The sequence below is a fragment of the Neodiprion lecontei genome, chromosome 3 (assembly GCF_021901455.1).
Source record: "Neodiprion lecontei isolate iyNeoLeco1 chromosome 3, iyNeoLeco1.1, whole genome shotgun sequence".
NCBI lineage: Eukaryota > Metazoa > Arthropoda > Insecta > Hymenoptera > Diprionidae > Neodiprion > Neodiprion lecontei.
This window is the reverse complement of record NC_060262.1, coordinates 22,736,022-22,750,027: the sequence shown is the minus strand read 5'-3', so window position 1 is coordinate 22,750,027 and position 14,006 is coordinate 22,736,022. Positions and strand designations below refer to the sequence as shown.

Genomic DNA, 14,006 nt, shown 5'->3' with positions numbered 1-14,006 from the left:
TCAAGAGAGAGCGATAGAGATGTGGCACGGCTTCCCTGCCACGGCGAATAGGCTGTGATGTGCGTGATTTATTGAATTTCCGAGAAAATCATGTTGACGTTCAACTACTTTTGTTTTGAAATTTAACATTCGAACTGCGCCTTTGAAGAAACAAACATTGGCATGTGTGATCGCAACAGTCGTTAAATAATCCCTAAACACCACCGCGCACATGTATATAACCGCGAGTTTTATCCACTGCAAACGTTATACCGTTTTCGCCTAGCGATGTTATTTCACGGTGGGTATTGTGTGCTAGTTACAATCACATTTCTGCGCCAAATAACAATATTTCACGTATAACCCTATAAAAACGAAGGAATATTTATTCCAGTGATGCTTTTCCTAGCTGTGAGATATATTTGTACGGGTATATATATTTTTTTTTTTTGTCCTCGATTATAAACCCAGATATTCTTTCATTTCGGTGATAATTTATGGACGATAAGCTATGGATGTGTTCATGAATCGTAAACAATGTATGTTGACATTTCGGTGAGACGTGTGATTATGATTTTAATAAAACCTCTGATACAATAAATAAGATTTAATATTCATTTGAAGGCGATATGATCCTCAGACATTTTTCCTACAATCATTTCATTCCCAGTTCTGACATTTTAATAAAATTCTCGCGCATATTTTCCATGATTTTTTCTTTTTTGCAAGAACGATTGCGGGATATTTTCTTACGAAAAGTAGGCACGATGGCAAACTTTAACGAAATTCTACACGTCAATTTTCGGACAAACGAATTTGCAAGAATTTCAATCGCAGTGATAATTGCGAATTAATTCTCATTATAAAAATGCAGCGATGATGTAAAATTACATATTTTAGGTCAGATTGTCTCCGATCGCGTATAAGCGTATGCAAATTGATATACGAAAGCATACATCACTACATTTGTGTGCGATCATATCCATCAGCACAAAGCGGATACCTCAGAAATTTGCATACAATTCCTTACCGTAGTATTTATACCTGGACGATAAGAATTCGAAGATTGACAAATTCCTAGTAAAATTCTTGAATTTTATAAATAATAGATAATAATCGGTGTCCGCAGGTTGAGAAGATATTACGTCATTCCGTTTCTTCTTCCGCACCTACCGCAGAGAAAAGTTTTTATCGTCGATTTTTATATCTTCTATGAGTTCATTCGTCACTGAAGTCGCCTTGGAGACAATTGGCGCCGGTGACTTTCTCAGGATGTTGTCGATCGTGAACATCGTCGACTTGATGCATCGTTCCGGAGGGCTGGTATACTTTGTTTCGTCTCTTCTTCTCGCATCTTGATCAAACGTTGATGCAACGTTTCGCGGCGCTTCGCTACAGTTTTGTTCTGGTGCGAAATGTTCTTGAAGACGGCTAGTCGACGTCGGTACCAGAAAGTCGGGACTCATCTGCGAACAAACATTTGTTCAGCAATTTCATGTATCGAGTATTATTCGCGTACAGCTTTGCAATTTTTCAGAATTCAAATTGTACCCCCGAGCGTTGCTCGCTTCGATCGATGTTTTCTGTCTGATATATTGGCAAACATAATACAACAATTAGGCAAACATTGCATGTTCCTCGTCGTGACAATTCACCGGCAGACGATCCGATACCGCTAGAACTATTTACCTTCGCAATTATCGATTAAAATATACATATATGTACGAAGCCGTCTGCATGCAACGAGAGAAATTTCCAGTTTACCCTACAGTTATTAAATATCGTCGTTTTTTACCATTACCGAACACATATTGCAGCCCTGGGCACAAAATGAAAATGAGTTTTGTAACTGTAACCATTAAATCTAGCGTGTGTTTCATTTCCGATTATGGTTACTCGTACTTTACTTCTTTGTAACCATAATTGCGGTAATTTGATTGTTAGTGCAACAAATAAATTGATAATAACGCCTCATTTGACTGAAAAAAATTAGCAAGTCAAACAAACAGATTTTATGTCGCGCGATAACCAGAAGATTGAGTATAATTGACAACTATAACAACACCAAATAGTTACTTGTAGCACATTTTCTTGTAATTCGGACAATATTTAAATCTTCATTGTAACAATGTCCATTTTACCGCGGAATTTTTAGTAATTGATTATAACGAATGAAATTTCTCGCTGTGTGACGTAATTTGACTTACAGCCAGTCCCGTAGAGAAGATGCACGATGCTGATTAAATTTGAATATAATCTTTAAAAATGAATGTCCTATATGCTGAAACTAGTCCTTAACTATACAACTAGTATAATTGATAAAAATCGAATGTTTCTTGACCGAGAAATTATTATATCCAATTAAAATTAAAACGCCATAATCGCACTTCTTGTCTTTTTGAATTTTGTGCCAGTGATTGCCCATTTCAATACTATTAGTGGTTCTTGTGGCTATTCGTCGTGTGCATTTAATGGAGTTTGTGATTAGCCGTTTCAATTAGTTCGGATGAAAACAATACCAAGGGCGGGAATTTTGCCTCGATATCTCAAAATCTAGCGGATTTAAAAGATAACGTATAGATGGCAACAGATCGAATATTTATGAAAGACTTTTCGAAACTGATTATTTCGATTTTCTATGGAATAATTATTCTAGCTTGGAATGTGTTAGTAATATCCTTGCACGACGTTTACTGATTATTCGTGGACATTCGACCGATCGCTTCGGGCGATTTGTTTCGATAATTGTGATTACAATATTACGGCAATAGCATTGCAAACGTGGTGGGAAAACGTCTTCTTTATACACTGTGGTGCTTAGTGCGGTTCATTCTATTTCTGTATCTCTGCAAGTGCTGGCATATCAGCCCTTTGTTTGTATATAACGCCGATGCTAGGTGCACTGTACTTCATAGAACCCGGCTAATGCCGACACTCAGGGCCGGCAACTTCTAAAAATTCCGAGTGTGGTGTCTAATCGGCAAATGGCAAATAATTTAGCGGGTATCACATTTCAAAAATTATATTATTCATAATTAGGTCGCAATCGTATGAAATCAATTTCTAGATGTTACGTGTTGCTCAAAATTTCATTATTGTATGGAACACGTACAGAGTTATACAAATAAATTTTGTGAAATTTCTCTAAAAATTGGAGTCTCCAGTCCAACTGGAAATCTATTCTTGGCTAACTTTTCACGGAAAAGTTCGCAAGCTTTCGAAAGCCTGCGATCAGTGTAACTCGGATAATTCATAGAACCCAGGAGATATTGACTGGAGAAATGCAGGGTATTTCTATTACAGAACGGCTCGTCGAGACGTATAGAAAAAAATTTGTGGAGACTTTGAGACAATTGTTTGAAAACTCATAAAGTTTAAGTGTGAAAATGGAAAAAATTTTCAGGGAATTGTAAAAACTGGCAGGGCACCGCACTCTTGATATACGAGTCACAATTTTCTAGAATATTCTTCGTTTGCACTCAATTCTATAGATTTATCTTGGTTTCTTTAAACGTCAAGTAAAATTACAATATCAGTATATATACACTGTTTCTCAAATTTTTACTTTTTTTGAATCATTGTATTTTTCTTTCTATTACCTTAGCCTTTCCACGCATTTATTGTCTGGTACCCACGTTGAAAACTTTGTGATCTTAATGTACGAGCCAAACCAAAATTATGAAAAATGTTACATCGTTTTAAATTCTCCTCAATTTTGTATCCCCAGGAAAAGTTTTCAGCGTAGGCGAGAGACAATGAATTTATGCGAAATGTAAGAAATGTAAACATAAAACTCGTTCATTACGTTTTGCAAAATCTCGGAAATCGCACAATCCACAAGTCGAACCGTATCTGCATCGCATTTTCCCTTCGAATGCCTGCAACTGTTATATAAGACTTTTTTTTGTATCTCTGTTAGTTTTTGAGACATTCGCCCGGGGTGATTAAATCCGAAATTTTCGACATTGTAGACAATATCATGGCTGATGAAACTGGTGGTGAAATATTAATGATACAAATCAGTTGTTTAAACTATTTTTGGTTCGTAATTGCAGTTTAATAAGCATTTGTACTTTCCAATTTTTGAATACCTATATTCGATACAATGTTAATTAAGAGTACAATGTTGGCGTTAGAATCTGCGACTTGCATTGCGGTAATATCGTTTATCTAGGTGATAAATTTGATTAATTGAGTAACGAATGTTCACTGTCAGGAACGAAGCGACCGCGTTCCGTGCCATAAACACGTGGATAACAATGACATTGGCATAACTTGTGTGGTATTGTTATTTCGAATAGGGTGGAAAGATGAAATGATTACGAAGCTCATACCTCTAGTCGGCGCTTGGCGGAGAAAACACCGTGCGCTCATATACATACATTACACATACATATACGAATTATGTGTCCATCATGCCTATATTAGTCGGCGGAAGAAAGTGAAGGTGAAATGATTTTTGCCGTTAGATAGAAGAGAAGTAAACGCCGAGCAAAGCAACTTTCCAACATTAGTAACTTCAAGAACCATTCATTGTCGGCTCGTATTCTCCAACCGTTACACGAAGAATGTAATTGTTGTAAAAAGTTCATTGTCATGTACCAATTTACGGCACGCGCTTTGGAAGATATATTTCCGAACTAGGTGCGTTACAGTAAATTGTTTGTAAACACTGTAATTAAAATTATGTACACAAACGCTGGAATGTCTTTATATCGTGGACTTCTTACCCGGGGTATAATCGAGGTCCGGTCAATTACACGAACAATGCAGGATTTGGTTTCGAAATTCTACTTGTCAAATAAACGATCATAGATTCATTTTCATTTTAGGAAGACGCTGGTTTTACTCTCACCTTACAGCAGTGAAACATGTCGAAAGAAATATTATCGGATATGAAAAAAAAAAAGAAAAGTAAATCGAAAATAAGACCAGCACGTCGTGGCGTTGAAAGTAATTAAAATGTTCAACTAGTTTTTACGTAAACAAGAAAACTAATCGCCTAAAACTTTATCTAAGCGATGGAAGGAAACAGAAATATACTGCAACTTTTTTGCTAAGTATTACTTTATAGTATGCCGATCAAATTAGTCAATTTTTTTGTACTGACTGTACCTGTAATTTGCTTATTTAATTTGTAGGATTGAATGCTTCTAATTTGTCAATGATATACTAATTTATACCGTGAGTGGAGTGCTCCTTATACAAAATGAGTATTATTTTGAGGGTGTAAGTCTAATTGTGAAAGAGAATGTAAAAATAATTTTCCTCAAGTTTCCATTGCAATCTTTTGAAGGAAAGTTGTTCTTGATTTTTAGATTAACTTTGAATAGTAGCTATTAATACAGGGCGATTCGTAAATAATCAACGATGCGATACCAGTGCTGCCTTCATTTTAACCATTGTTTCGTTGCACTGATCATTTCACTCGAAACGACGTTTCTTTTCAAACTTTATACGCGGTAACTTCGGAACGTTTGTAAAATTTTGAGAAAATTCGAACGCATTCACTCGGAAAAAATTTTCTACTTCTTTAATGTCGAAATTTCTTTCAAAGCGACGCAATGTTCCGTCCAAAATACCAAAATTAATCGTGCAATTGCTGGAGATTGAAAAAAGGAACAACATTTTATTGAATAGAGTATACTTATAAATAAAAAATTTGGATTTTAATTTGACGAATCTAATGAAATAATAGTTACTTGATTCGTGATATCATCAAAATAACGAAGCAGTTTCTGGTAGATTCAGCTAAAATGTTTCATACAAATTGCTAAATCCATTCGATGTATAAAGTGTAGGGAGATTTATCGAGTCATGAAAGTTACTAGTTGGTTACCGCAATCAAATATCACGTTACATATTGAATCTAGAAAGTATTTTGTTGAAGTAGGAAAATATTATCTGTGTCGCGTTAAAAATTCTTTCTCGCAAAAGATCTAAGACGAGTACAAGTTATTTGGATGGGCTCGGGCACCTGTCTAGTAAAATCAACCCAACTAAATGACGCGTAGTCAACTTTGAACGATCTTACTATTGACAATGCAATATTTCTTTGATGCTGCATTTTATTCACGTAGCGTGTATTACCTTAAAATGATAATTTTTCCAATTACACTAACTAAACAATCATTTTGCAATCCTTGCAAAAATGATTTCACTGAGCAGAAAGTCAAGAAAAGCGTAGAACTTTTCAAGAAATCTGTACCAAATATGTTATTTGTGCCAATGATGGTGAGTACGAATAGAATAACATACTTACTACGTGATAAAGTTGAATTTGAACAAATTAAAACGATACAAGGTAACAATAAGATAATAACAATTTGATAAAAGGTTTTTATCTCACATCACGTATAGCTATAAGTGCAAAAATGTAATTGTTGAAAAAACATTTGTTGCACTGTACTCACAAAAATCTATTTTTTCCTCTCTAGAGATAAATGTTTTTAAATTCTTTTCCAGCGACCTTCGGCGATCTCCATTGTGGACGGAATATGTCTAAAAGCGTTAAAATTGGATGCAAACCACCTGCAAAGCTTAAGCATTTTCAAGTTCTACTTATTAAAATTTTTTTCACAGGGATCGCTGACTCAAAGAGTCATAAATTCGACAGTTGGAAATAAAATTGTAGATCAAAGGAACGTGAACGTTTTTTGATACGAGGCGAGGAATTAATTGCGATAATTGAAATCACTAACAATCACTGCGAATCACTTTAAATCACGTACGATAACGTTGAATAAATCTCGCGATAAAAATTGGAAATCATGGAAATCTTTGCGAGTCTCGTTAGACATTAAATGGTTTCGATTCATTAACATGGTACTGATTCCCATGATCTTTCCACGTACTATTATTGATTTCCAATTTACCAACAGCGATTGGCGATTTATCCGACTACCCGTAAATGGCTGAAAATCGTCAAGGATATTCAGAAGAGACTTGATATCAGGGATAACATTGGAAATAAATGAAAATCACACGATGGTGTAAAAATCAATGGAAATCGCCTGAAATGAAATCGAGGGGTTCGTGTTTCATCGATAATATATCAGCCGAAATCGCCGGAGCGATAATCGTTATTATTATTAGGTTTTCGAATACTTCTTGGAATTTCATTCTTACTATTTCGATTCGGGATATTCTGAACTTGGATAAACACTGATAACAAATTGAAATTGAAGTCGATTCTAACTGGCGATATATAATTAACCGCTGACGATGACTGGTAAAAATTTGCACTTTTTGTAAACCTTACAGACGCGATTGAGCGTGTCATCGAAGAGTTAATGGATTGGCATCGTAATTGGATTTCAAAACGAATCGCCTCTCCGTCTGCTGAATTATTGTTCACAAGCCGTACGTGAGGATCGTGTAAAATGGACCCAACCTAGCAAATCGGCCCCCACGCGTTAAAAATTACATTTAGGCCAAAAGGAAACAAATTGTTGTCTCGAAATTTCTTGAAAATCGTGTTTTCGTTAGGGGAGCAGTTTCGTCCGATCCCCCCCTATTATTAGCTTGCTCGATTCGAATTTGCTCAGAATATGATCAATAAATTGTAGCGATTAGTAGCGACGCCGATTCGTTCGCGTTCGCGGCGATACTTCCTCGGGACAAATAGCGCGGCGCTTGTCGTATCTCGGATGGTTTATCCTCTTCCGATTCGTGCCGATTCACCCTTAAATGACAACCGACTTACCGGCACGCCAGCAGCAGAGTTCGCCTGATGTTTATGCTGGGAGAAATTTCTTTGCCTCCGAGTCCTCCTTCGCCTGTAATTCCCATGCTCGAACATTTCGCTAGCTGAAGGATCCAGCGCCCAATAGCTACCTTTTCCACCGCAATGTTCACCCTCGACGACGTTCGCCTTGTCGCGCGGTATCTTCACGAAGCAGTCGTTCAGGCTAAGATTGTGCCTGATGCTGTTCTGCCAGCCTTGCCGGTTGTCCCGATAATACGGAAACCTCTCCATGATGAACCTGTATATCCCCGACAAGGTGAGCCGCTGTTTCGGCGATGAATTTATCGCCATCGCGATCAGGGCGATGTACGAATACGGGGGCTTTTCGTACCTCGGGGGTGGTTTGTACCGGGGTATCGGAAAGGCCCAGGTCAGCTGCGAGAGGTACGACGAGTTGATCATCGGTTGGGCCCCGATGATCGGGGCCCCGTTTATAGCGAAGTAGCCCGTCAGAGCCGGACATCCGGAGGCGAAAATCTCGTCCATGTTTCGGATTTGTTTGTTTGTTTTTTTGTTTTTTTTCTTTTAACGTACCGGTGGGACCGATCGGGGCCCGCGAGCGCGAAACTTCACCGACGAAGATGAACCAGATCGTGCATACCGAGGATTTGGGACCCGTAATCGAAACGCGGGGTCGACTCTTGGTGAATTCTCCGCGTGCGTCGGTGGGACCCGGCGGCGAATACCTCCGGGAGCAATTCACTAATGAAGGGTGGACGGTGTGGTTTATTCGTCGGGGAAGTTACAGAGCGGGCTCCGCCCATCGGGGAAGAGGCATCTTCGAGGGGGAGGCGCCGGCGAGCAGCCGCGACCGCACTACGTGTTTTATTGCTGTTTACACATATGCTGTCCTAACACCCACGCCGGCAGTAACCCGGGCTATATGTAAACAAAGTTGCGGTAATTATACCGAAACCGCGGTTCCCGGAACAGTCGCCTTTTTCTATCCACCCTCGGCACCGCTCACACCGACCGAATCCCCCGCTGCCGACGACTCTTGTCGTTTCAGTTGCTACCGGTTCCCTGAACGGCCGCCTGCCTCCTCATCTTATGTCGATGCGGTACCGGGATCGAAAAATTACCTTACGTTGAACACCGGAGGATGCGGAGCACGCCTTCTCATTGGAACCTGTTTTCAATTTACAGGGAAATGTAGTTGTTTTTAGTTTTTTTTCCTTTCCTTCCTTTGATCGAAAGAATCAAGTCACGTTGAAAAAAAGATCCCCGGAAAGTATAATTAGTAGAGGAAAAGTTACTCGTTGTCGCAATTTTTTTCTTTTTTTTGCTCTTTCTATTTCGGCAAATCTCTTCGTTCAATCTAACGAGAAAATGTGTCCAACTAATACTGATTTCGTTCGATTTACGGGAATGCGACATATCGGCATCTTTCGAGTGTAAAGGAGTATACCTTTTAAGGAATTCAATTGATTTATGAAAAATATTTTTTAGATTCTAACAACTGATCGATTCGCCCTCCGGATCAAATAATTTTTCGGGATGCATATGAGGAAATTATCCAGTGGTTTTCGGCCAGCCAGCTTTCGGTAATACGATGATAATGTTTGAGGAATTTATTAGGCATATATTTAAGTGTAATGCAAAAAATTATTATCAATAAATATTAAAAAATGGTGACACTGGAGCCATTCTCGCGAGATATGCGGCACGCGGTGTAACTGGTACAAATTTGATTCTAGAAAAAAACAGCTTAATCTACGTGTCTATAGCTACCGAATTACGTAGGGGATATAAATATTGATTTTTGTGTAATTGGTGAGTATTTGAATGAAAATGTTAAATTTTTAACCAGAGAAGGGGCACTTATTTGCTAATAAATAATTTTTAAATTAACTTAGCGAAAATCCCCTACGCATTTCGGCAGCTATAAATATGTAAATTGAGTAATTTTTTTCTTTTCCAAATTCTGCTGCTTGAGGATTGTTCAATGGGTAATAAATGTCAGTCCGCTAGTCCGTGAAGTCGAGTTTGACAAGGTAGGGAACCTGGAGCGCAGGATGCAGGAGATAGAGAACCCGGTAGGTACTCGAAATCTGCGGAGCCCGATTCTCATCCGTCCGCTCTACTGTGTGGTTGTTTCCAGACTGAGGAATTCGGCTAGCTGATTACTACAGATCGATGACGTCAAAATGGAAAAAATTTTGGGTGACGTCACTTTCTGAACATCCGAAGATCTAAGCTTTGGTTTCGCTTTAATACTATGTATGATGTATGATGATATTAGAAAATTCGGCAAAGAAACGAGTGAATACACACTTTTTCGTACATTTAACGTTAGGTATTTCAAATGCTAAAGAATCGCATGGAACGAGGCACCTTCCGGATTCGAGAAAAAAATCCTATACTCGGGACGAATTTCTAATTCGGCGAAAAGTAACATTTAGATCGTGTTATGGTGAAAAAATAAAAATATACAAAGATAATGAAAAAAGTGTTAAAAAAAAAAACAACCCCAATCTGAAACGGCATAATTCTTATCTACACGTGTTACGCGTAAATACGAGCCACTCCATTCTTTGGCTTCGCTTACAGAGCGTCGCGACGTCGTCGTCGTTAGCCGACTCCGATGCTACGTGCTACGGCAGTTCTTATTTGTGTAATCTTTCACGATGCTGCAGTGAGCGTCTGTCTCACGGCGCCCTTGCTTAATCTCTTAGGATAACAACCAAATATTAAAAAATAAATCACCTCGTTATTCCCGCTCTTATATCCCCGGGACTTTCTTTACGTTCTCTACGGGATTAGCTCACTGTCTAACTATAGACATCGAGTTCATATATCTTTCCCGAGATTTTCTCAGGCGTTGACTGCACCGTTTCTATATTATACACAGGCAACAATTGTCACTGTTGTTTTTGTGCACGGTAAACGTGATTTATAATTATACTCGTACAGAACAAGTATTGCCGTTTGAAACGAAGTCATTCTTTTCCTTTGCGTGTAATTCTTCGCGTCTTATTTTTCTCCTGATTCAAAAATGTCTCAAGTACATTTCATTTCTGTTGTATTTCTGAAGAAGATTGTGTGATTTTCTTTGAATAGTTTATTCCGGGATTCCGGGGAACAAATTATTGGGTAGAGGGGTTTAAAAATCAATTCTAGGAGAGAAAGGGTTTAAGACTGCAAAATCTCGTATAAAATGAGACTAGCCCATTTTCATTGTTTCCAAATATTTCCTGATTTTTAGAATCGACGGAATCAATCTTCGTAACGTCAACGACGTGATTTTGCATGGAAAATCGATTTCGACAGACCCCAAGCAGCTCATAAACATATACGGGAAAACAGCACAAACCGTACAACTTTAGACGGCACATAAATCTCATCAAAGGACATTCAGCTTGAGAATATAAAAATCGCTTCACTCTGGATCTTCCTAATTTCACTGCAAACCTAGATGACATTTTGTGCAAGTTATTGGGCACATATTATCTTAAGCAATTAATAAAACAATAAATGAATTAATCAAAAATCATTGAAATTTTCACCAAAAATGTGAAAGGGTTATAGTGACTTTTGTTTTCGGGCAAAAAATCTTCCGTCTCGTAATCGATTTGTGTCATTATTTCTAGATTTCTAATTGAACCCAAAAAAAAACGCAAAAAACACATCAAAAAATGCCTGGGACCGACAGCAGAAAGTCATCGCGTATAAAGTCTTTCATATTCTGCCTGAAGTTATGTTTTCTTCCTGACATGGCGAGACAATAACACGTTAAGCTCGTAGGATCGTCGATAATTATTGCCGATCGTAACGTCGCAACAATTTACATAAAAAATCAAAAGATACCACATTGGTCACTAATTTCAAACTTCTAAAGTTACGTATGTTGCGATTTTTCTCCGTCGTATAATATTAAGATTTCTAATGCGATGTTCAATCACTCTTTGGCATTTCTTTTTATCTTCCACCACAACACTTGTTAGCAACTCGTTGAGGTACTATACACTGACACCAAAATACTTGTACTACGATCGAGGCATATTGAATAAACTGAAATAGAAACTTTGAACCTACGAGCTGTTGATTTATCTTCATCTCCTCTTTAGGAATAAGGTACATACCTATATTATTCTATTCGGCCGTTACTTTTGATCCGTGGCTCGCTCAGCAAACACTCACCGGCCCACTCAAGCAAGCAGGCATGCATCGAGACACACAGCATCGACATCACAACCAGTCAATCAATCAGTCCCTGTTTTTGATCGGCCACCTCGGCTCGGATCCGCTCCTGATACCAGAAGTAATTTTTTGCAGTAATTTCTCGGATTAGCCTAATTCTAAGAGGATGTAGCATGTAAGCAAGCGATCGCAATACGTACTCTTAAGCAAGCAGGCATGCATCGGGAGACATATCATCAACATCGCAAGTAGTCAGCAGCGTATTGGCAAAATTACGTCGATGAAGCGCACCAAAGAATTTATTCTGGCCCTTTTCAATATCACGGAAATTTTCACTTGAAATGCAAAGGGAAAGTTAGCCTTGCTTTTGTCTTCATTTTTTTCCGGTTGGGTTAAGGAAAGTGGTTATATGTATAAGAAAAGAAAAGCTGGTATGTAAATTCGTTTATTGTCTCGATACGTCGAGTACCGAAGCTCTCTATAGACAGACGCCTTTATCGCCCTTTATCGTCTTATCACCCAGGTGAACTGATAAAGCTCGACACCCCGAGAATCTTCGTTTCACTGTAAATTAAATCAATATTTGTTTATTAGTTATTTATTACTTATACATTATTTAGCGCTGTAGTAAATAACCCACAATGCGATATTTTCGGATCAAGGTACCGCAGGATCAAATTAATACTTTCATTGCATGCGTCATAACGATTCCGAATTTTTTTTCGAATTTGAGAGAGAGAGAGTGGAAATCCGGAAATACGTGGGTATGTACTTCAAAAGCTGTGCACTCGACTGCAACGTTACGAATCTAATTGGTGTAAAAAAAAAAAAAAATTCCCCCGCTTCTTCTGTAATATCCAACTGTAAAAGTCTACAGCTAAAAACAAACTGTCTAAATTTCCAAAAATTTAACAACTTGATAATACAAACGCGTGCTGATTGGTTACTGTAATTTTTTTCTCTCCTACTATTGTTTACGATTGGTGCAAGTGTAGGATCACCGTTGTTCGAGGTTGTTATATAGTTATATAAGACCCCTACTTTTCAGCGCACCCAGCAGTCAGAAACCGAAAGTTTCAATTCAATTGTCGATTGTAAAGTGTGATTTATTTTTACAGATTCTATTTCTCCTCTGGTTAGAGAGAAATTATGTTCTTCATCCGGACAAATTTTAACAAGGTTTGTTGAGCGAGACACGACCGTTCGTATGTTGTTACTTGGGGGATTTGCACTGTATAATGTAAACAATTTTTTGGCGTGTATAATAAATCTCACGTCAGAGAATGTTTTCGGAAGCATTTATTTTAAAGAAACAATTATTGCCACGTTTCAGTAAAAAAAAATGTAAACGGTTAAAGACTGGACAGTTACTACAACTTGAAATGTTTCTCGGTATGATATGAGAAAAGGTTGTGAAAAAATCCCGAAATAACTCCAATTCCTTCGATTTGATCGAATTAAATTTTACCTACCAGAGATCATGCAAAGTTACAGCATTTATTAAAAATTATGATTAATTTTTAAGTAAGTTGCACGATGCAGTAAATTCTTACGTTCTATGAAACCGAAAATTAATTGTCTGATGCATCTAGCTATCGGCGTTGCTTGTCAGATCTTCCAGCATGGCTGCGGTGGCAACAGGATTGTCAGTCGGCACCTGGGTGAAAGAGAAAGGTGAATTTTAAGATCACGCATATCTTTTTTTCCGAGCAACTAGGTTTGACAATGTGGTTGTGGAATTTTGCGTATAAATGACACAGACTGCAATCGAATTCCAAATTATCGCACGACTCGCGTTCTTTCACGTCGGACTCGCGGGTATCATGATGGTAAGTACTGTAAGTAGTTTAATGAAATCATCGAACGCAGAAGCGTACAAAGAAATTCATTCTAGCGGTAATTTATGCCCTGTCATTGAATAGGAAATAGATTTACAATACCGCTTAGAAAGTGATCCATAGCTGTTTATTATATGCGGTAGCTGATACTTTCTTTGCGACTAAATGTCCAGTCTATGCCAAATGGAGCATTGGATAATAGATACATTGTCTTGAATGGTTAATGACAGGAATGAAAACACGTTATACTTATTCTGCACAAAGCGCTCTCAGTTCTTATCGTATAAACTTCATCGCCAGAA

At 38.0% G+C, this 14,006-nt stretch overlaps 2 protein-coding genes across 4 annotated transcripts in view; both read right to left on the bottom strand.

The window, feature by feature from the left end:
* Window positions 1-169: 169 nt before the first annotated feature.
* LOC107224045 (fork head domain-containing protein FD2-like) lies at window positions 170-8,462 on the bottom strand. Its single transcript, XM_015663956.2, has 2 exons — window positions 7,685-8,462; window positions 170-1,445 (listed from the first exon to the last, which is right to left on the bottom strand). The coding sequence occupies exons 1-2, from the start codon at window positions 8,210-8,212 to the stop codon at window positions 1,149-1,151; spliced, it is 825 nt and encodes a 274-aa protein (XP_015519442.2). The 5' UTR covers window positions 8,213-8,462; the 3' UTR covers window positions 170-1,148.
* A 3,836-nt stretch (window positions 8,463-12,298) lies between these two features.
* The window catches only part of LOC107224047 (retinoid-inducible serine carboxypeptidase), a 53,982-nt gene continuing 52,274 nt past the window's right edge, over window positions 12,299-14,006 (bottom strand). For all 3 annotated transcript variants that reach the window (XM_046733355.1, XM_046733356.1, XM_015663958.2), the window contains 2 exons: window positions 13,420-13,523; window positions 12,299-12,430 (listed from right to left, as the gene is read on the bottom strand). In XM_046733355.1, the coding sequence (XP_046589311.1) occupies window positions 13,455-13,523 (69 nt within the window). In that variant the 3' untranslated portion in view covers window positions 12,299-12,430; window positions 13,420-13,454. The remainder of the gene's footprint in view (window positions 12,431-13,419; window positions 13,524-14,006) is intronic.